The 23,079-nt window shown below is 38.1% G+C and overlaps 2 protein-coding genes across 3 annotated transcripts; both read right to left on the reverse strand.

Annotated features, from left to right (window-relative positions):
- Positions 1-2,496: 2,496 nt before the first annotated feature.
- Positions 2,497-14,374, reverse strand: LOC113029886 (myelin-associated glycoprotein-like). The gene is made up of 5 exons (XM_026180907.1): positions 14,332-14,374; positions 13,820-14,203; positions 12,280-12,585; positions 11,939-12,193; positions 2,497-2,678 (listed from the first exon to the last, which is right to left on the reverse strand). The coding sequence occupies exons 1-5, from the start codon at positions 14,372-14,374 to the stop codon at positions 2,497-2,499; spliced, it is 1,170 nt and encodes a 389-aa protein (XP_026036692.1).
- A 3,421-nt stretch (positions 14,375-17,795) lies between these two features.
- On the reverse strand, positions 17,796-22,851 carry LOC113028802 (sialoadhesin-like). 2 transcript variants are annotated; one of them, XM_026179255.1, is made up of 7 exons: positions 22,782-22,851; positions 22,427-22,486; positions 21,550-21,933; positions 19,886-20,191; positions 19,555-19,812; positions 19,122-19,203; positions 17,796-19,029 (listed from the first exon to the last, which is right to left on the reverse strand). In XM_026179255.1, exons 1-7 carry the CDS (start codon positions 22,840-22,842, stop codon positions 18,948-18,950), a joined length of 1,233 nt encoding a protein of 410 aa, XP_026035040.1. In that variant the 5' UTR covers positions 22,843-22,851; the 3' UTR covers positions 17,796-18,947. The 2 variants fall into 2 exon arrangements, with proteins under 2 accessions (XP_026035040.1, XP_026035041.1); XM_026179256.1 differs by lacking the exon at positions 19,122-19,203.
- Positions 22,852-23,079: the final 228 nt, after the last annotated feature.

Below are 23,079 nucleotides of genomic sequence, written 5' to 3' on the forward strand. Positions count from 1 at the left end.
CTTTGTAAAAACATAAAGTGCCGTCATGTTCTCTGTACTGTCATTTGACTTCTTTGCAAAGGCAAATAAAACTCATAAAGACAACCTTGTTGAATGAAGCATCCGACTCAAAAACACAGAGTGCCAACACTTTAATGATCACATGCAATGTTTATATAAAATCATAAAAACAGCTTTATTTGATCGTTTTAGTCCTAACAAAAGTTTATTTAAAATGGACTGAGGAAAAGTGGAAGTCAGAAAAATTATTTTGGAAAACACAGATGCTGCATCTGGCTTGTTTTCATTATTTAGTCCAAAGCCCTGCATATTTGGAAACGTTTGGGACTTCAAATCTTTGGATTCTGTTTTTACCCCTGAGCCATAAAAGGCTGACAGGATTTCAAATTCGTACCATAGGTGCATCTGCTAAAAATCTCAGATGAGCACGAATCCTGGTGACCAAGGTAAAGTAAAGAGATGTCACGTTTTCTAAAAATCTTGTGAGTGTAATAAATCGAGAATAAGGTAATGTGGGGTTTTTGAAAATGATACCCTATGTGTATTTATTATGAGAATGAAGTGAAGCACTGGCGGCCGTCAGTATTTTTAATTTCAATTTCACACAGTGTCAACTTTTTCTGAACTGGGTTTGTAGAAAGTTGCTACATTTTACAAGCAGAACAGCATCTTAACGTCAGCACAGTAGCTGGGACAGAAGTCAATAACATACTAACAAGTCCTAGCACACTGTAGTTCATATTGTTATGTATGTTCTGTAAGGTTGAGCTTTTGAGGCTTTTGATTGAGTCAAGTTAGAACATTGAGGGTGGCAAATAATTTTAAACAGTAATGACTGACTTCCTCTTTTGCAGGATAAAAGGAGAAAGAACAAAACTGACTGCATTATGCAGTGTGATAGTCAGTGCATGTTCTTTCTGACAAGATAAAAACTAGTTTGCATGATTTATCTTAGCTGTTCAAAAGCTGGTTTCATTTCACTCAAACTTTTATTTAATTGTTTTTCTTTTACTTCACTGACATGTGGGGATCTTATTTCCTGATCTTAAGATTTTGATTTTTACAGTTTTAGTTTTACTCACAAATACTTATAGTTATTATACTTTTTATTTTTCAACTGTTTTGAACTCACAGATGTTAATAATCATAAATATAACTGTGGCTTTTTTTCAGGTGAGCTCTCTGGGTAGTTATTCCAAGACATGGGATCATCTTACAATCATCTTACATCTTACAACTTCTTTTAGAAATAAATCTAAAGGATTTGAGGTCAGAGTCAAGTTTTCATTTCCTGTTTCTAAATTGAAATGCTTAAGAAATGGAGGACTACAACAGCAGTTTGTTAATCATGATTCTATATTAGGAAGTAGATGAATGGGTCCAGTCAAAGTCCTGAGAGGGGAGACAACAACATAGTGATTACCATCCAAGTAGCCTACACCACCTAGTGGCGACAGTTGTGCTAGCCACTGAAAATGACTAATGCTGGAGGTTGCGTCGTGGTGCATGTGGGGTTTTGTTTTTTGGCACCACTTTGTTTTCCAATTTGTTTCCTTTTGCCAAATGGTGCACATTGGAGGACTATATCTTATGCAGAAGGTGCAATCTAAAAAAGATAGGAGACTGCAAGTTGGTGGCCACTGGTCTCCGACTTACTCCCTTCCTGCCCATCTTCCAGTGTGATCCTGATGCCTCTGTCGCATCTTGTACCCTGCTGTTATGTGCTGGATTGTGTCAGGGGCATCTCTGCACACTCCGATTCCATTATCAATATCACATCCACAGAGAGTTCTGTGTTAGGACCAATTCTGTTTACATTATACATGCTTCCTTTAGGCAGTATCATCAGAAGGCATAGTGGGAACATTTTGGACCATGTTTGACCTTCGGCAAATCAGATCACTCCTCGGTTCTGCTGCAAGCTGAAAAGTGATCAGCCATGTCGCGTTCGGTTCAATACTGGACCGACCAATCAGACAGCGCCCCACGTCACTGCTTCAGCATCACAGACTGGGAAGTCTTCCGGACTGCCGCTGACAACAACATCAACAATTATGCTGAGTATGTAACAGACTTTATTTACAAATGAAAATGCATCAATGACGTCATACCACAGGCAAATGTACGAACTTACCCCAACCAGAAGCCGTGGGTTAAAGGAGAGGTCCGTGCAGCACTCAGAGCGTGAACTACCGCCTTTAAACCCAGAGACCCAGGTGAATACAAAACATCCCAGTATGCACTCAGGAAAGCAATGCAGGGGACAGGTGAAAAGAAAGAAAACAAAGAAAACAAAGAAAGAAAACAAAGAAAAGATGGAATTCTGCTACAGCCCTGATACCATGGTGCTGCGACAACAAAACCAAGGAGCGCATCGAGGATTACAGGAGACTTCAGAGAGGAGGTCACACCTCCATCCACATCGAAAGAGCAGAGGTGGAGAGAGTCAGCTGCTTTAGATTCCTAGGTATCAACAACAGCGAGAATCTGAGTTGGTCACACCATGTTGGTGTTATCACAAAAGCAGCAAGACAGCAGTTCTTCTTCCTGCGGCGCCTGAGAAGATTCGGCATGAACTCCAGAATACTTAAAAACTTCTACTGATGCACCATTGAAAGTATTCTGACTGGCTGCATCACCACCAGGTGTGCAGCTGTAACGCTCCGCACTGCAAAGCTCTGCAAAGAGTGGGGAGATCAGCACAGCGCATCACCAGGTCTGAATTGCCAGCGATGCAGGATCAGCAGACAGACAGCGCTGCATGAGGAAGATGTAGCCGATCCGGATTTTTTTCTATAACTGCACACTTCTATATGTTCACGTAAAGCTGAGGAGCACGAACCAAAGAATTTCATTACGGGTAAATGTGGCTACACTGTTTATTTGTATATGACAATAAAACTTGAAACTTGATACATTTTAACTGGTATCCAGATGACATCACATTTTATTTGTCCTTCAGCTTTCAGCCCCCTCTTTTGTGGAACCAGCTCCCAGTTTGGATTCAGGAGACAGACATTATCTCTACTTTTAATATTAGGCTTAAAACTTCTCTTTGTGCTAAAGCATATAGTTAGGGCTGGATCAGGTGACCCTGAATCCTCCTCTAACTTTGATACAATAGGTGTAGGCTGCTGTGGCATTCCCATGATGCATTGAGTATTTCTACTTCAGTGATCTTTCTCTTTCACTTTCTGTCTATACACCTCACTGCATTAATATTATTATTAATATGTGGCCTTCTTCATCCTCTACCAGAGGGTGGTGCTGTCCTTGGTTGGAATAGGAAGAAGCCTTCTATACAGTTGGATTCTTGATCCATTCTATGTGCTACAGATGAGGGGCTGGTGTTGCTGTTGCTGTAAGGACAAAGGCTTGCTGTCGTCATCTTCAAAATGTTTTTCTAATGCGGTCTCTTTTTGCTGCTTTGTGGGTGGTGTCTGGAATTATATAAACATGCTGAAGTTTAAAATGGGAGACAAAAAATACAACTTTAGAGTAAAAAAGAGATTAACTATGAATGAGATCTATATATGTAAATATGAATACTTGGAAAGGCAGGTGCCTTTCATGATGGTTCCTCTTCCTGCACCATTTCTTTCGCAGGTTTCTGCTGCCTGAGGTATTCACTAAGTAGGTCAGCTGTGGCCATCTTCCTGATGTATTCATGGATGTTTGTATATTCATCCTGGATGGTGGTTCTGACACTCACCAGTCCTCAGACCCCTTCCTTCCACTTAGTGTACAGTCTCAGGGTGCTGGACTTGGTGAAACCCTGCATGCATTATAAGGAGCTTTCTTGTCTTGATACCAGTGGCTTATGTCTCCTCGTTTGGCCACCTGGTTTTTGATGAGTGGTAGGTTATAGGTATCGATCGCCTGGATTCATTTGTGTGCAATTTTTCCTTCTAGTAGTGCAATCCCCTCAGTTCTGACTACTTTCTCTTTGTTATCATCCAACTACACTTCTCTAGCACAAATCACATTTTGGTGTGATTGCTTGGGGTTCAAGCCGTGGTTGCATATTGCCTTTGATTTCGTCACTGCCTTACCTGTCTCCTCTGGTAAATCTGTGATCCTTTCTGTCATTGTCAAATGAAAACCAACCAAAAGACAATTCACTTACCTAACCTTCTAAACAAAAAATCCTAACTGAGCTCCTAGAAGAACTCCTGTCTTGTCTGGTCTTCTCCAGACAAGACAGTAAAACTGTTTTATCTACAGTTTTACTTTGTAATATTGTTCATACTTGTGCCCACGTAGCCTGTCTGGAGTGATCCTTTGCCCGTGGATTGTGCTGGTTGTGTGTGTGTGTGTGTGTGTCTGTTTGTGTGCGTGCGTTTAAGTGGTTTCTTTTTTTAATTAAATTTTGAAATATACATAGTCCTTTGTCAGTGTGTGCAATGCTGGTGTTCGGTGTACTTTAAGGTTTTTGTGACCTTTAATGAGTTTTGTTTTTGTTTTTATTGCAGTGAACTGAGGACATACCAGTAGCTGTGGGACCTCCAGTGGTGAATCGTTTTCCACACTTCCGTTGTTGTACAGCACCTGGGGTGTAGACTTGATTTTACATGTGAGTTTCGTTTGGTCCTCAGCTCCTGGTAAGTCCAGTTCAATATATAGTTTTATTTAATTTAGCAAACTATCACAGAATGGGCTGTACCACAGTCAACTTTTGTTGTTTTATTCCTTGTTTTTATTTTTACAAATATAATTGAAGATATATTAATAATAGAGCCAGTCTGCCTCTGTTGTGCATCTTTGAACGTGTGTAATCGTTTTCTGGTTTTAAAAACACTGTATTTCATGGGGGTGAAATTCCCCGAGGTTGCGTTGTCATGTTTTACTTTTTCAAATAACCTCATTGACCACTTTGTCACACTGGCAACCTGGCCCTGATATCTCCCCTGGGTAGAGTATGCTCACATGTCAGGGAGTTTTTATTGTTTTATTTGCTTATGCTTCAAAAGTTATGTTATACATATTTCACCAGACACAGTTTTCTGTTAAAACAGGAAGCTGAGCCTGTGACACTGACAAGAGACCAGCACAGAAATACATATCCGCAGAAGTTGACTTGCATTATATTATTCTTAGAAATTGACCTGCAACACACATACTCTGTGACACACACACACACACACAGCTTGCATGCAGACAGACATCAGGACCTGCGTGACAGGAAATGTGATTATATTTGCATATTGACGATGTAACCTATAAAAATAAACGAATACTGCAGTTCGGTGTGATTTGCTCTGAGCTTTTCACCCGTGCAGCACGTTAACCTACACAAGTGTCTCATTGTTGTTTATTCACCTGACTGTTTGTTAACTGTAAATCTCTGACATCACAGTTCACTCAAATCAAATCAAATCACTTTTATTGTCACATCACATGTGCAGGTACATTGGTACAGCACATGTGAGTGAAATTCTTGTGTCACCTCATCCTCCATTGGTCTCTCTCCTTTTGAATGACTTGGGAGGCACTGCCAAAAGCAGTTGACCATTAGTGTTTTTATGCACACTGATTACATACATTAGCTCCCAGGCACACTGCAGGACAACATGAATGGCTATCTGTCAAGGACATTCCCCTAAAATCTCTCTTCCACAGGCTATCCCCACGCTACATTGGTCCCTATGAACTTGGGGCCGTAATAAGCAGTCAGATTAAAGTTCCCTATGTCCATGTGAATTCATCCTACATGTATCTCAGGTCAAGCCAGTGCTCCCCAGTCTATTGTAGGAGGGAGAAGTAGGATGAGCACACACACACACACCATTATTCAACATCACAGTAAAAAGTGTCAACATTTGCATGCTTGAATGGTAAACGCTCCTCCTCGTGGACGAATATAAAAATTAAGAGCAAGTATACCAAAATAAAATTTTAATATAAAGGAATATATTAGATGAGATTAAGATAAATGTGTGATCAAAAATGGCATTTTCAGTGATTTTCAACGGGATATTTTTTGTCATTAAGAATAAATGTGTCAGTTTGTGTGAGTTGAAACAGCTTCACATATAACTCAGTTTACGATCATCAATTCTCAACTGACTGAATGACCACACATGCGCCATGATGTATTTATGCAGGCAAATTTGGTATATCAGTGTAACAGGCAAAAGAAGAAGTTTTTCCTAACAATCACTTCAACAATCCAAATAATATAGTTACTTTCCACTGTTAATGATAAACTATAAATTTACCCCCAAATCCTAAAATATTGAAGATTCTATTAAATCAAACAGACCAAATTTAAAGTATAATGAAGATTTGGAGGAATACCTTTATCCACTTCATTATGATACTATAAAAATAACATGCTTTTACTGAAGACTAACCAAAACTTTAATGCTTTGCCACAATTTGTGTTTCTTAACTCACTTTCCAGAACTAATCAGTTAAATCAACATTCCACTGACCAATCACATTATAATGCAGGGACAAAACCAACATAGGGATATCAGGTATACAAAAAAACTGCATGAAGAGCTGGCTCTGTCCTCGGGTTTTTGGTTTTCTTTCTAAATTAAGTTAAGATTCTATCTTTGTAGAACTGAACATACAGCAAAGCTAAGAAATAAAATATTTCTTAATATTACCTAACCAGCTGTGTGCTGCCAGAGATTAAAACTCACCAGCAGGTGGTGCTATTGTATTTTTCGGGTCATAGTTGCAGTAACCAATCAGGACTTGGCAGAGCCAGGATCAGAAAGTAATTCTCACATGTGCCGTCTTGATTGAACAGTCTCTTTGAACCCAACTCTATCCTTATGTGTTATTTCATGGCTGTAAGTATGTTATGTTTTGTTTTGTTTTTTTTCCTTTATGTACATTTGTGAATTGTGTGAATGGATTCAGGCACAGACTCGAGCTCTTTGGAGAAAGAGTTCACAAGTTTATTTACAAAACTAATGTCCAGAATGTCTGTGAAGGTTCTCAGTCATCCAGGTCATCGTAGTCAAAGGAGCTTGCAAAGAAAGAGGCGGTGGTTTATGACACCAACTGTCTGCCATCTATAATCCAGTTTTGAGTTCCCTCCCCAGACGCCTTAACGACCACTCACATCCTGGGCCATCTGACCTCAGAAATTCGCATTTTGTTCTTTCTGTTTATATCCTGTAAAAGAGGAAGTCAGTCAATACTGTTTCTTGAAAGTCTAAAATGACTCCGTCACTCTGAGAATAAGTTTTCTAACTTCCCTCATTCAAAACCTAAGGTTACAGAATATAATTACTAACTTCAAGTATGAATGTCACATTGTATCATCAGTTAATATTTACAAGCTACACCACCACAAGATGCAGGGAGAATACATAGTACAGGTGCTTTAGGTCAATTAGTTTTAGTTGCAAAGCTGCTATAGACATGAAATTATGGGCTAATTATAAAAAAATGCAAGAATAATACTGTCCTGTGATAGATGAAGTCAGAAAGGTCTTAAGTCTGCAATTACTCAAGCCCAAGCACTTTTTTATTAACGTTGGTTATTCGAAATGTGCATAACATTTTACAGAATACACATCACTCAGTACGAGTATCACATTGTATCTGTAAGCTTTGGATGCACAAGTATTGTGAAGTTGTCACTACTGTTGCCTCTCAGCCCAACACACAACATTTTAGGTCAATAAATGCAAAAAGAGAATTTTATGTTTCAATTACGTGCAAAGCTTGTTATTAAAAATAACAAGTGTGCTTCATCTTCATTTTAGCAGAATTTAAAACATGTAATATGTTCCATAACAAAAATACACACAGATAGGAAGCACACAACAAAAATATTTCACAGGAAGTAAACTGCTAGTGTGACATCACTTTAATGCCTCATTTAAAAGAGGGTTTTTTTGTTTTGTTTTTTTAGTTCACTGCCATTATCTAACTATATATGGATCGGACACAAACATCCTGATTCTTATCAGGTTACCTGAGATGAACTACAAAACAACATTTCTCTGTACAACATCTGTGCAATACATGTCCACACTCATTTCTTCTGCACTGGCTTTTTTTAGCCTTGCACATTTTGAACTGTTAAAACATCACATCCTGCTGCTGCGTGCTGTCCTGCACTCAGTCTAAACAAGGTCCAGGTTTCTGCTTCAAAAACTCAGTTTCATCATAATGAGCATCTTCATTTTCTGCTGTTTTGGCTGCTTCCTGAAGAGACAGACTCACACCTATCGTGAAATGAAAAAAAAAAACTGGAGGAAAAGGCTCATTCACTTGATTTTGATAATATTAGAACAAACAGTTCTTACTGAAGACAGTCACAGAAATCCTCAATGCTTTGCCAATAGAGTAAAATTGAAAAACAGGAAGTTTAATTGCATTTTATGTTTCTTAAGTAATTTACCAGATTTAGCTCAGTCAACTAAAACGCCTGAACTCTGTGCAACATTATTCTTTTTTGAACTTACACTATTTAAATTTTGCCTTCACCTGATTTCTTTTCTTCATGTAAAAGTCATCCTACAGACTACTGATGCTGCCTAGCTGCATTCTCACCTGCCACCAACTTGCAGTCTCCTGTCTTTTTCAGATTGTCCTTCTGCATAGTTCATCAGAGTGCACCTTCTGCCACTCGTATATTTAACTCTACATTACATAAGTTGTTATATGTTACATGTCAGTCAATGTTCCATTTTTTTTTCTTTTATACGGTAAGTGTTTTTCATGTAAATCATGTTTTCATATAAAAGTGAGCATTTCAGTTCCTAAAACTACCTTTGCTTCAGCTACAGTTTGCTAGGATTTGTCAGTGTCTTATTGACAACATCTACAGATATGCAATAATAAATAAAAGTAAACTATAACAAATATGGTACTGAAGTCAGGATCTTTTTGAAACAATATATAATAATCTAAATTCATGGGTGCAATTTATACAATGTAGCAATTTTCTACAAACCCAGTTCTAAAAAAAAACTCTGGGGATGCTGTAAGATGTAAATTGAAAACAGAATTAAATGATTTGCAAATCTGTTACGGCCCTGGCCATAATGTGTCTTGGTAGCCGTTTCTTGTTCTGTCTGTGTCTTTAAGTCTCTGCAGGTCCCTGATTGGATAAGCTGACGGCTGCCGATTGGTCCCCTGATCATGTGGTTGCTTTCAAAATCCCTCACTAGCAGTTGGGGCAGCCACTGACAGCAGCAGCAGACCTGACCCTGGCCTCCAAACGCTGTAATATTTGTGATTCCCGTGACTTACAGAGCTTTGAATATAGTGTGTAAATTAGCCTTCACTTGTAAATAGCACTTGTAAATAGTCACTGAAGCCGAAGTGGTGAGCTGCCTTGTTGTTTTCTGTATTATTTCCTTCTGTTTATTCAGTTAGGGAGTTAGGCGTAGCATTTGTGTTTTGTTTGTTCTTTTCATCATGTAAGGTTCAGGTAGCACCTTCTTGACTGATTAAGCTGGTTTTGTTTGTTATTTTGCCCTTTGTTCACCCCAGAAGTCACGCTTCAGTTTAGGCACAATAAACCACTGTTCACTAAGAAATTGTTTTTTCTCTGTGTGGCTTTGGGGCCCAGGGCGGGATCACTTCTTTTTTTTAACTCTTATGTTACGTTCCTGTACCCCTAGACTGGGGCGTAACAAAATCTCATAAGTTTATATTTTATTCACAGCAGAACATAGAACACATATCAAATGGTTAAAGAGAGGAAATATACTATTTTCAGAGACAGAAAAAGGTCATACTGAGTTTGATTGTTCCCCCCAAAAAACAGACACATTCAGCATTTCCTGTTCTTTTAACAGCAGTCAGTAAAACTCGGGGAACAGAGGAGAGCATTTGTGAAACTTTTTGGAAAAGATTGTTGTCCCTTTCTTGTGTCATAGGGTTCAACAGTGTTCAGTTTGTCATATTTTTGGTTCCAAAATGTGCCAAATGTTTCCAGGCCTGGACTGCAGGCAGACCAGTGCATCGCCCAGATTCTTCTACTATGAGTTCAAGCAGGTGTAATAGATACATTATGTGATTCATCTTGCTGTAATATGCATCAGCAGTGATGGTGCCTTTCCAGATGTGCAGCCTGCTAATTACATAGGTACTGAAGCACCCCGATTACCTGTCTGTGTTACACTGTTGCCTACTTGCTGTCTACATTCAGTCTAAAGAAGGTCTCTGGTTGGAGAAGAAAATCTCTTCATAATGGCCGTCCTCATTTTCTTGACACAAACTCTGTGAAATAAAACGCACCAAATTTGAAATGCTATGAAGAGCTTGAGGATACAATAAGGTGATACTAACATCTAAAATCTGTTTTTGAGCACAGTCACGCTAAGCCTTCATTTTATGAGTGCACATGTAAAAACTACAATCATCAGAGTCAGTTTCCTACCTGTGCCTGATGTGAAGCTTGACGTGTTGATTTTAGTCGCCTAGAAGTTACAGAGATGTAATCATCAGAAATAATAATAATAATAATAATAATGATGATGATGTCTTGAGCAATCTACCTGAAACATTTCCTACCAGCTTAATTGAACAGGTCAGTCCAGAATCCATCACAGCAACACATTCATTGCAAAATAAATGGTTACGTGTTTACACTCTTCAAAATATGTTTATGAATCTTGTGCAATTAATTAATTACATAACTTAGAAACTCACAAAGGGAACTTCAGACACACAGGAACGATAAAATGCATCCTATCATCATTTGCATGAAAAAATATTTCTATTTTGTGGAATATTTCAGCATCTTATGATACAATCTGAAGAAACTTCACATCTGTAGCTTTGTTTTCTCAGTGATACAAAAACTGAAATACTGAAGCTATAAACTTAAAGATATACCTCAACACTTCCACTGGTTTTAGTTAAAAGTTCAGTCAAAATGAAACCATTGACAGTTTCAAGCAATATCACAAGATAAAGAAAAGTGAGACAAAATTCGATATTCCACGGATGGAATAAATCTGGACTGGATGTTGATCTTAGAGTCTTACCAAAACACAAAAACCATACAGATGAGTACGATGATCCCAGTGATCCCTCCTACAGCAGACCATGATAAAGGCTGATGTGTTCCTGCAGATATAAAAAGGTTAGTGACAAATGCACTTTGATAAATATCATGTTTGTCACTGAGTGTTCAGGCTTATCTGAAGGTAACTTAAATGTTCAAGTTGCTGTGAATGGTTTAATCTATTTACATTCAATCAAATGTTAAGAGAGTGAAAGCTTTCCTATTAACTTAATGATCTCAATCAATAATTTCATGTCTTATTTAAAACAGCATCATATTCAATGTTGGGGCCACAAACTTTGTGGTGATAAGGTTGTGTCTGCATGGTGTTGTATGTCTATTCCAGGGATTTGGGTTCATGTGGGAGGTTTTAATGAATGATAGATTTAATAGACTGTATTTCTTTTGCTGACTGTGTTCGTTTGTGCATGTCAAATGCCTTGCCTTCTTTAGATTGCCCTCAAGTAGCTTGCATGTGCTTGCGCTTGACTGCAAAGTGGATGGATGACTGAAATATGGAATAAATGCTCAATGGAAAATGAATGGAAGCTGGATTGTTTGCTGGTCTATTTAAGAATGAGTCAGCAAAGCAGTTCTCCCTACTTCATCCTCTGCGTGGCCTAATTGATATCAAGTCACTTCATTCAGTTCAATAGACAATAAAGCATTCTGTGCATTAGGGCAATGAATCTGACCAGAAGAAGACAAGCAAGCAGTTGATACTAATGTATTATGGGCACTTCTGTTTCTTCTATTTGGGCTTGAATTTTCTGAGGATGACTTAAAGCTCTTGGATCCTGTTGACAGTGCTTTCATTTCTGTAAATATGGATGTGTTCCCATTATTCTCACCAAACTTTCTTCAATAAATTCAAACCTGTTAATCACAATTCTGCATACAGTTTATTAATATTAATAAATGATTGATTCTTGTGCTGCTGTCTGCATTTACCTGTTGGATGAAGCTCTGCTGATGTCTGATTACCCAGATCATTAGTGGCCACACAGTAATAAACTCCTCCATCTGTTACATTGAAGCTGTAAATCTCTCCTTCAGATACTTTCACAGCTCCATCTCTGCTCTTCTTGAACCAGGTGAAGCTGCTGACTGGAGGTTTGGCTCTGCTGGAGCAGGTCAGGTTCACCCAGCTGCCTGCTGACATCAAACCTGATGGACTGCTGGATGCTGAGGTGTCTTTAGGAGCATCTGGAGAAACAAACAAACAAAGACATATCACACAAATCATGTTGTCCTATAGGATCCAGTTCAACAATAAACTCTGATTGTCTTACATGAAACACTGAGAGTCTCTTCTGTCTCTGCTGTCTTGGTGTCTTTTCCTTGGTTCACAGGGTATCTGGCAGAGCAGCTGATCTTCTTTCCATCATGTGTGTCTGACAGAGTGATGGTCTGCTGGATTTTAGTTGTAAAGCTTCCATCTGTGTTTTCCTCTATTTTGTTGTGAGAGTCTTGTTGGAGATTCCAGGTGAGTTGAGGAGGGGAGTGTGGACAGGGAGTGAGAGCTGAGCAGGTTATAGTGACAGACTCCTTCTCCTTCAGATCACCTGGGATTGTAATATTGGGCCTCCAAGGAGAATCTGTGGTTTCAAATATGTTGCAAATACATACAAATAAATACAGTATATAATACACTATATCTTTCTAATGTAGAATCATTTGTTCTGTTATCAATTTATTTAAACTCTACACTTAACACACTCTAATCCAGTGTACTGCATTGCACTGCACACTACACTTTACACGGTGATTATGAACCACTCCACTGTCACATGTTTGCTGGTGCATTGTTTTTGTTTTGATTTTCAAATATTTTTATGATGTGTATTATCATTTCTATTTTACTTTATTCAATTTATTTTGATTTCAGATTACTTTTTATCTCATTAAGATATTTGTTTTGTCATCTTTTCATATCTTACAAATAATTGTTATTATTAACCCTGTAAGACCCAACCCATCAAAAAATAGCCAGAAAATTCAGATTTTTTTAGAAATGAGATGTTTATAAACCCTTATAACAAAATCCACGTTTTGTTTGCTATATCATGATATATTTTTTATTAAATATTTATTATATTTTTTGTATTGCATAAGATACGTGGCAACTGTTTGTTAAAAACAATGTTCATTTTTAAAAAAAAAACAGTTTTGTCCATAACATTTTGAAATTATGGCAAATATTGATCATGTTGATGAGATAGAGGTTATGATACAAAGGGCATTATAGGGTTAACATGCATGGACATAAAAGGAGTGAAGCCTGTCAGTAGTAAATATGTTAAGGGAATGGACAGTTTAAACCAAATTGGCAGAAGTTGTAAAAATCCCAAAATCATTACTGAATGACTGTGATCTTCATGGCCTCAGGTCAAACTGCACTGAACACACACAGTTCTGTCAAAAGAATCAGTGCGTGAGCTCAGGAACACTTCTGAAAGCCATCAGTAGAGCTGGATGCAGAAATGGAAGTTAAAAGTCCATTCTTGCTTCGTCTAGTTGGAATTATTTTACATGAAGTGAGACGGAGATTAGAACTGGCTTTAAACGATACTGTGTTCTGTACAGACCTGTCACACTCTGAAACTGTTTTCAAAATGTTATGACACAATAAAAACAGTATATTGATATATATTGACTGCTTCAGAAAGAATCCTGTACAGTTAAGAAATAAAATGTAAATCAGGAAAATCACTGTGACTGTATTGAAACTTTTAGGCTGAAAAAATTATATTTTAGAATACAGAAATCTATTTGAATGTGTTTTGTTGTCATTTTGTTATTAAACATTCATTTATTTTAAAAATAACTCACCTCTGACTGTTATTTGAAGAGGATCACACTGAGCTGTTGCCTTGAATGGTTCACTCTCTACTCTGAAGAAGTATGTGTTTGTGTATGTGGTGTTTAAATTAGAAAACAGAGTGGTGCAGTCTCTCTGACTCAGGTTCCCAGTAATACTCATTGGATAGATGCTAACTGCTCCACTACTGTTGAAGATCACATTGTTTTTGATTTTGGTAATATAAGAATTGTTTTTAATCCACACTCCAAAAGTTTCACTTGTGCTGATAAATTTTGGTTCGTCTTTGGGTCTGAAGCTACATGGGATTTGCAAACAAGATCCACTCAGTGCTTCCAGCTTCTTTGGTGCAGTTATGAAGAGTGCTGGTTGATCAGCACAATCAGCCAAAACACCTGTAAATACAGTGTCATGATTAATAAATTGTTGACTCTATCTTCACTGGCCTTTCAGATTTTGTTTGTCAATAAAGTTCAGATTGTAAAATGACACATGTCTGTGAATGACTGAACTAACAGTTCACCTGGAACAAAGAGGACAATCAGCAACATGCTGACTGTCACCATGTTCACACACAGGAACTTGTTGATGCTGTTGTTGAAACCCTGAATTAAAAACACAAATCAGACATTTAATCACTTGAATTATGGATTTTGAAGAGATTATTCATATTTCTTTAAAACAAATTCTTAATCCAAACTTCCTCTGTGCAATACGAGCTGTCATCATAAGGAACCATTGTTAACAACATCTGACATGTGAAATGAGTGAAACTAAATCACCAGGAAAGAAAATGACATAAATGTGTCTGTCAGTGCACTAAAAGAACAATCACAAAATAAAAACTTCAGTTGCGTTAAATAAAAGCATAAAATGTTTCCTTACCAAACAAGTCCCCGTTTAGTCTCACAGTTTTAGAGTGAAATGAAGCAAAATTACAATAATCGATGTAAACTAGTGGTCATCATTTGAGAAAGAAGCAAGCACTGAGATATCCACTGACTAAACCACACGATACAATCAACTGTGTCCTTCCTGCTTAAAAGCTGAAACAGGGGATATGACATGTCAATCTATTTTTAACGTCCACTCTGAACTCACATTCACAACCTAAAAGATTTTTTTAACGTCACTCCTTCAGAGCCTGCAAACTTAACCTTAGTTAAAATATTTTTTAAAAAATCCCAATATGAACGTCACTGATCATCAGGAGCAGTAGCGGTTTTTGATACGGGCGACACGGGCAGTTGCCCGGGGCGGCATCAGGGGCATCGGCAAAAAAAATATAAAAAATTGCTCATACTCATGCTGCCCTGACATCAGCCAGCGCATATTGGGAATGGCATCGGTTTTCTATCGCCCATTTGCTGGGAGTAAGGGTGCCCTCTGTTTGCGAGGTGCGCCTGCTGCTTGCGGCTCAGGGAGGAGAGGGCGGGGCAGTGAGGGATTCTCTGGCTGGCTGGAGCAGCATCTAATAACCAACTCGCAAAATAAAACAAAATAAAAACAAACCAACAAACACGAAAACACCAGACATCATGATACAGACTTATAATTTGCACCGATGTTTTTTTTCGAAATTCTGTATGCGAAAAGTGCGCCTGCTTGCTGCTGTGCTGAAGTCAAAGTAAACTTCATTGTCATCTCCGCTATACAGTCCAGTATGTAGAGAGACGAGACGACGAGGCTCCAGTTACAGCAGTGCAAGTAAACGAACAACAAATATAAGAAGAGTAAGAAAATAAATATACACTTTAGGACTAGGAGTGAAGGGATCAATAACAATTTAAAATGTATAATTTACAGTTTGATGATTTAAAGTCTCACACACAACCTGTCGACAGGGGAGGAGAGACCTGCTGCTTGCAAATAGAGCACATTTCATTCATAATGTTGTAAATCCAAGCCCATTATGTATTCTTGATTTGAAATCCCAGAAATAAACCTTAGACAAAGCAAATCTGTGAACTAGGGTGTAGGTCTATTAGGTTATGTTGTGGTGATCCCTGAGTTGGGGGATGGGTGTTCATACTGGAGTGCAAAATGAAAACCAATGGAAGGTGAACAAGAAAAGTTCAAAGCCATCAGGTCCTCAGTTTAGAAAAAAGAGAAAAGAAGAGAAGGAGAAACGAGGAAAAGATGCAGGTAAGCAGATGTGTCACTGGATAATGGCAGGTCATCCTGAAACAATCAGAATCATATTCAGAATACTTCATTAATCCCTAAGAAAATTATGTGGGTTACAGTTGCTCCAAGAAGAAATGGTAAAAATAGTAACAGTAACAGACTAAACTCCAAACAATACATTATGTTACAGATTTTACACATTTAAGAAATAGCACTAATATACACAGACCACTAAATTAAAAATATCAATGATAAACAGAGGGGATTATAAATAAATATCAAGAAAGTTGACAAGAATATTCCAGAGTAGAGAAGAGCGTGTGTAAAATGGCTGTAACTATAGCAGTGTTTACAGTGTGTTAGATGGAGGAGGTGTACAGGGAGATGGTCACGAGCAGGAATGATTTCTTGTATCGTTCAGTGCTGCTTTTCGATAATCTCAGTCTCTCACTGAACGTGTTCCTGTGACTAGCCAGCATGTCATGGAGTGGGTGGGAGGTGTTATCCAACATTGTCTTTATCTTGGACAACATCTGCCTCTCAGACACCACCCTAACGGAGTCCAGCTCCATCCCCACAACATTACTGGCCTTGTGGATCAGTTTATTTAGTCTGTTGTCATCTGTGACCCTCAACCTGCTGCCCCAGCATGCAACAGCATAGAGGAGCGCACTGACCACAACAGAGATAATAACATCATAACATCAATTAGTAGGGATAGTGACGTGTCACTCGGCTATGATAGTAAACAGTAGACACTGATGTCGCTTACTGAATCTTTTGGACTGTGTTCAGCACAATATTAATTAGTCATTATCAATTGATGATCTGTCCTGTTCTCATTGTATGACAAATTATGATGGCTGTTTAGTAGCTGTTTGCATACTATGCATACTCTCTCTCTCTCTCTTCATATACGTGTGTGTGTGTTTCTCTGGTGAAATTCAGTATGGTTCCGACAACAGTTTTATATTAATGTACAATCCTTAATATCTTTTATGTGTGGTACGGGGTGCCAAACAGGCTAGGACCGCCACTGATCAGGCGTTATCTATTACAAGCTGTTAGGGTCATCGTAAAAATTAATATTCAAGTACTAATTAATACTAAAAAAACTGATTAGTAATAAACTCTGAAACTCTTTACCAGTTTATTTACCTTTGCAAAGAAATCAACAACAGTACAGACAGCATGACCACAGTCTGCATGCCCTCTGACACAGAGGGATTGTAAGTCTAGAATATTTACAGAGAGAAGGCATCTACCTGCCATGATCACAGAGTACATTTAGAACATTGTATACAACAGAAAACTCGGCAACAATTGCTTTAAAGATTACATGGAGACACAATAAGATCATTTAGAGAATTTCATTCTGTAAAGTCAGCTTGAGACAGAGAAGAATCCTACAAATTGCATTACTCATCTATATTAAAACTTAATATAGATGATTAACATAGACTATTAGACCCATGAAGTGAATCACTGACATCTGAAAAATGATGTGTTGATACAGCTCTTGAATTCTCCTTAAAGATACAAGACTGAACAGTTTGTTCCTGGGAACAACAGTAAGTGAAAAACTCTGTCAAAAAATACAAATGTGTGGCCAGTAGATCAGACATATGTCATGATTCGGCTGTGTGCAGACAGGATGAGGACCCAAAATGCAGAAATCTCAACACATGGGAATAACTCAAAATGCAGCTTTATTGCTGACACACAGAAATCATACAGGACTAAAGTAAACTGGAGAATAAAACCTAAACTTCACCAAGAGGCACACAAGGAAACACACAGCATGAGGCAGAAAAACACAGGGCTTGACATGACGAGACCAAAGGGAAGCAAAACTCAATACATTCACCAAGGACACAGACTTTCAAAGTAAAGCAGGAAACGTAACACTGAGACGCGGACTTGATTAAGGGATACACATGACAGGGGAAACAGAGCAACTAAGACACACAGAGACCAAACATAAGGGAGGCACAGACAACAATAAACACTGGGTCAATGGCCCAGGACCGTGACAACATATGCAGGGAGGTTGTAGATAAGATGGGAGTAAAAACATGATCCAGGGGTGCTCGCTTTTATGTGTGGGACCATTACCATGCTGCACTATCATCAGTGTTTAAATCAAAATTACTGACCAAAGGGAATTGGTGAGATTTGGCAATATATGAAAATAGATGAGAGAATTAATTCAAGAAGTCATCGCAGGACTTAGGAGGTTGGTGGATAATAATACAACAAAATAGATTTTCATACTTCGATTTGAAGGGATGATATGAGCTCAGAGTAAATGGATGACAACTTAATTTGCACTTGTAAATCACTGATATTCCCCCACCTCAGCCTGAGCACCTCGGGGCATTCAAATATTTGTAATTGTTTTGGCAAAGATCCACAAGGGCCTCACATCCCAGAAATAACTGTTCAAACTTCAGCCTTCAGGCAGGCGCTACAAACCACTGTTTACAAAACCCACGGAGACAGTTTCCTCCCCCAGGTGTCACTCTGATGAACACTGTGAAATGACCCACTCTTACATCATTCAGGTCATAACACATATGCATATTACACCACTCAGTTTGGTACCAATACTTTGTATAGTTTCTTAATACTTTGTGTAACTTGCTCCTTGTTTTTTGTTTGTGTGCACAAACTTGGCCAAATAAAGTCTGATTCTGAATCTAACACTAATGTTAGGAAAACAGCTGAAACTGTAACAGAGTGGAAACTGCCAGGATTGTCCAAGCATCATGCTGCAGCAGTCTTACATAAGTGTAGGGTTAGATCAGTGTTCATGGATAAAATGCTTGACCTTAGAGTGAAGCAGGTCCTATTAAAAAATTTCAGTCCAGTTGAGGACCGGCATGAACTTGTCCACAAAGAAAATGTCTCCATTCCTGCAACACCATCTCTACACAAAAAGCAAAACTGTTGAACATCACTGCAGTGAATTTACTGATATTTTCAGGTGGATTTTGTCCTCCTGAAGAAACTTTAGTTGATGTGTTGTGATGTGACTCTGCTCATCTGACAGCTTTCAGTTTCTGGATTGTTGGAGAGTCTTGATCTGAACCAGCTGAAGGAAAAAAAGACAAAATCATTTTGTTTTACAACAGATGAGTTTCTTTGTGGCTTTACATGAGTGTGTCACAGAAACATTTGTCTCACCAAACAAAAACCATCAGTGTGCTCACGAGCATTATGATTAACACAGTCTTCACTATAGTGTAGACACCAACCTGGTTTCCACCTTTAATGCAACAAGATTTTAGAGTGATTAAAACAATATGTGACAGAATGAACATTTAACAGTAAATAGAACCGTTTAAGGTGAAACAAGATCCAAGAAAACCATAACTTTAACAAATAAGACCTGAACAACCACAGGTTCAGGTCTTAGTCTTGATGAAGGATGAAGTAAAATCTTAGAAGTTCATAAAACACAATTCAGTCTCACATAAAACACACCTCTCTTTCTGCTTTCTTCTGACATATATTACAAAAAATAGAATAATGGAAAAAAAATGCTTTTAACACTTCATTTGTTGGATCTAATCAAAAACATTTTGAAATGAAAAAAAAATCTGCTGAGTAATGTTACCTTCAGTCAAATCAAGCTCTGCTGATGTCTGATTACCCAGATCATTAGTTGCCACACAGTAATAAACTCCTCCATCTGTTACATTGAAGCTGTAAATCTCTCCTTCAGATACTTTCACAGCTCCATCTCTGCTCTTCTTGAACCAGGTGAAGCTGCTGACTGGAGGTTTGGCTCTGCTGGAGCAGGTCAGCTTCACCCAGCTGCCTGCTGACACCAAACCTGATGGACTGATGGATGCTGAGGTGTCTTTAGGAGCATCTGGAGAAATAAATTATATCCTATAAATCATGATATGTTTGCAGGATGAAAAAACAAACTCTGATTGTCTTACATGAAACACTGAGAGTCTCTTCTGTCTCTGCTGTCTTGGTGTCGTTTCCTTGGTTCACAGGATATCTGGCAGAGCAGCTGATCTTCTTTCCATCATGTGTGTCTGACAGAGTGATGTTCTGCTGGATTTTAGTTGTAAAGCTTCCATCTGTGTTTTCCTCTGTTTTGTTGTGAGAGTCTTGTTGGAGATTCCAGGTGAGTTGAGGAGGGGAGTGTGGACAGGGAGTGAGAGCTGAGCAGGTTATAGTGACAGACTCCTTCTCCTTCAGATCACCTGGGATTGCAATACTGGGCCTCCAAGGAGAATCTGTGGTTTTGCATTAAACACAGTTTTTATACAAATAAATGAAGTCAAAATTTGGATTGTATTTGATGTTCACCAAGAGACTCATTTCATGAGCTCAGGGACACATTTGAAAACCACTGGTATGACTAGATGCACAAATTGAAGTTAAAACTCTACAATGAAAATGAAAACATGAAAACAAACATTGATGCTTCCTCTGTGTGAACTTATTTAACATGAAGTGAGACAAAGATGAAAACTGGTTTTAATCTGACTGATCAAAAGTAAAAATGTTTTTGAAAATAGTGAAAAACTGCATCTATCTGGCTTTTTATGTTTGGTATAAGAGTCCAGGTGCTAAACTGGCCTGTCTGTAGTACAGACCTGTTACACAATGAAATCAATAGTACTACATCATGAAACAGTGATCTGTTAGTCTTGTTATAACATAAACGAGAGCCTGACACACAAAAAACAATCAAAGTTCTTAGTTTTAATCTTTTGTATGATATTTTTGACCTGAACGGAAATGAACTGAGATGGTAAATGATTTGAAAAACACTTCATTTTGTTTTTATTTACATTTTACATCCTGACTTTTCTGGAAGGTGTTAGGTGAGGCTGTGTGCAGACAGGAATAGGACCCAAGGTGCAGACTCCGGAGACAGTCGTGAACTCAAAATGGCTTTAATGTGATACTCAAAACATAACATAACTGGAAAATCTCAAAATAAACTAACACCGGTGGCCTGGCAAAACACACAGCAAAATAAACGGTAGATCACGACGCAGACACTAAGAAACACAGGGCTTAAATACACAGAGGGAGCAATCAGAGAATGGGTAACAGGAGGGAAACACAGCTGGGACAAATCAGGCCTAACGAGACAAGGGGAAGCAAAACCAGACACATTAACATCAGACATGGACTTTCAAAGTAAAACAGGAAACATAACACAGACTCACATGCAGGCACTACAGAGGGAACAGAGATGTGGGACCAGGGCAGACACAAACACTGACTGAACACGGGGATATAGGAACTTAGGATACACATAGACGCGAACTAGACAAGGGGATGCAGGTGATAGGGGAGACAGAGCAACTAAAGAAGACAGAGACATAAACCATAAGACAGAACTCAAAGAAACCAAAACTAGAAAGTATAAATAATATCATAAACTCAAAAACCCTGGGTCAACGACCCAGGCATCCTAACAGAAGGCTTCTGTACATTAAAGAAATGAAGCTAAAAGGAACACTACAGTCACAGTGATTGTCCCGACTTACAGTTTAAGAGATATTTTAGACAAAGAATAGAGAACAACTGTCTGAATGTGAATTGTTGTTTTATTATGAAAGTATTAAAAATAACTCACCTCTGACTGTTATTTGAAGTGAGTTACAGTCTGCTGTCGCCTTGAATCTTTCTCTCTCTACTCTGAAGAAGTATGTGTCTGTGTATGTGGTGGTTAAATTAGAAAACAGAGTGGTGCAGTCTCTCTGACTCAGGTTCCCAGTAATACTTATTGGATAGGTGCTAACTGCTCCACTACTGTTGTAGATCACATTGTTTGGATTTTCGCCAAATCTAGAATAATTTTTAATCCACACTCCAAAGATTTTTCTTGTGCTGATAAATGTCTGTTCGTCTTTGGGTCTGAAGCTACATGGGATTTGCAAACAAGATCCACTCAGTGCTTCCAGTTTCTCTGGTGCCGTTATGGAGAGTGCTGCTTGTTTTGTACAGTCTGCCAAAGCACCTGTAAATACATTTTATGGATTAAGTTATTCACACATTAATACTGTACTGTAGTCCCACCAAGACTTAAAGCATAATCTTTGATTAAATGATTCAATTACATTGATTTTTGTATCTGTGTGTTTATTACAAAATCACAGGTTTTAACAGAGCTCATCTAGAGCTGAATTAGACATAAAGGGTTACTGATTATTTCTTTTTCTTTTGTCATGATTCAGTTTTTAAATTAGACATTAAAAGTGTAGTTGATTTAATATACTTTCTTTATTTTTTCTTAAGCTGTAGGTGTTACAAGCTGTAGCTTCAGCCACTTCTTCTTCTGTAATCATTTAAATTCTTGTTTTGTAAACAAACCAAAGAGAAATTACCAATTAAAGAATTTCAATTTCAAGTTAGGACAATAACAGTTGGAAAAAGTAGCTGTAGGGTCACTTTTTCTTCCAAATAAAATTCACATTTTAAATGATTTCAATATAAGTGAACAAACGGCTCACCTGAAACAAAGAGGAGAACCGATAACATGCCGACTGTCACCATGTTCACAAACTCCTTCCCTGCATTTTAACAGACAAACACAAAGACATCTGTTTATCTAATCATTCCACACATGAAGTTTTAAAACAGCCCCGACAAAGTTGTTTCACAAGAGAACTTCCCCTATTTAACGACATTTGTTTTTCTTAGCAGTGATCTCTCTGAATCTATAATCACACAGTTCATTTAAAACAGCAACACAACTAAGTAAAATTTAATACATATTACATTTAAAATTACTTAATGCGTCTTTCATTTAAGTAAAAGAATAAATAATTATTAGTTTTAGAGAGTAACAGTGAAATGTTTCCTTACCAAGTGAACAAGTGATTTCACAACGAAATGAGGGGGTTTTAGCCCAGTTACAGTGAACCATGTAGTCTGACTGCTGTTAAAAAGAAGGAAGTTCAGAAGGAGAACACACTCTTTAAGAAAGTGTCCTAAGGCCAGCCTGCTTGGTTGCAAAGCTGCTACGGGCATGGCATCACATGATGCTCTGACCGAAGCAGGAAAATGGTCACTTATCTGTCCTTCCTGTTAATATCCTCTGATAAAGAAAGTCAGAGATTACAACATCGTTAAAGTCTCAAAGTACTTAAAAACCATCAAAGAC

The sequence above is a fragment of the Astatotilapia calliptera genome, chromosome 9, assembly GCF_900246225.1.
Source record: "Astatotilapia calliptera chromosome 9, fAstCal1.2, whole genome shotgun sequence".
NCBI lineage: Eukaryota > Metazoa > Chordata > Actinopteri > Cichliformes > Cichlidae > Astatotilapia > Astatotilapia calliptera.

Coding starts and splice junctions, on each gene's coding strand:
- LOC113028802 (XM_026179255.1), bottom strand. CDS start 22,842: ATGGTTCACTGTAACTGGGCTAAAACCCCCTCATTTCGTTGTGAAATC. Junction 22,487..22,781: donor TGAAATCACTTGTTCACTTG/GTAAGGAAACAT, acceptor GTTAAAATGCAG/GGAAGGAGTTTGTGAACATG. Junction 19,030..19,121: donor ACACTGATGGTTTTTGTTTG/GTGAGACAAATG, acceptor TTTTTCCTTCAG/CTGGTTCAGATCAAGACTCT.
- LOC113029886 (XM_026180907.1), bottom strand. CDS start 14,374: ATGGTGACAGTCAGCATGTTGCTGATTGTCCTCTTTGTTCCAG. Junction 14,204..14,331: donor GATTGTCCTCTTTGTTCCAG/GTGAACTGTTAG, acceptor CTGTATTTACAG/GTGTTTTGGCTGATTGTGCT. Junction 12,586..13,819: donor TCTTCAAATAACAGTCAGAG/GTGAGTTATTTT, acceptor TTGAAACCACAG/ATTCTCCTTGGAGGCCCAAT.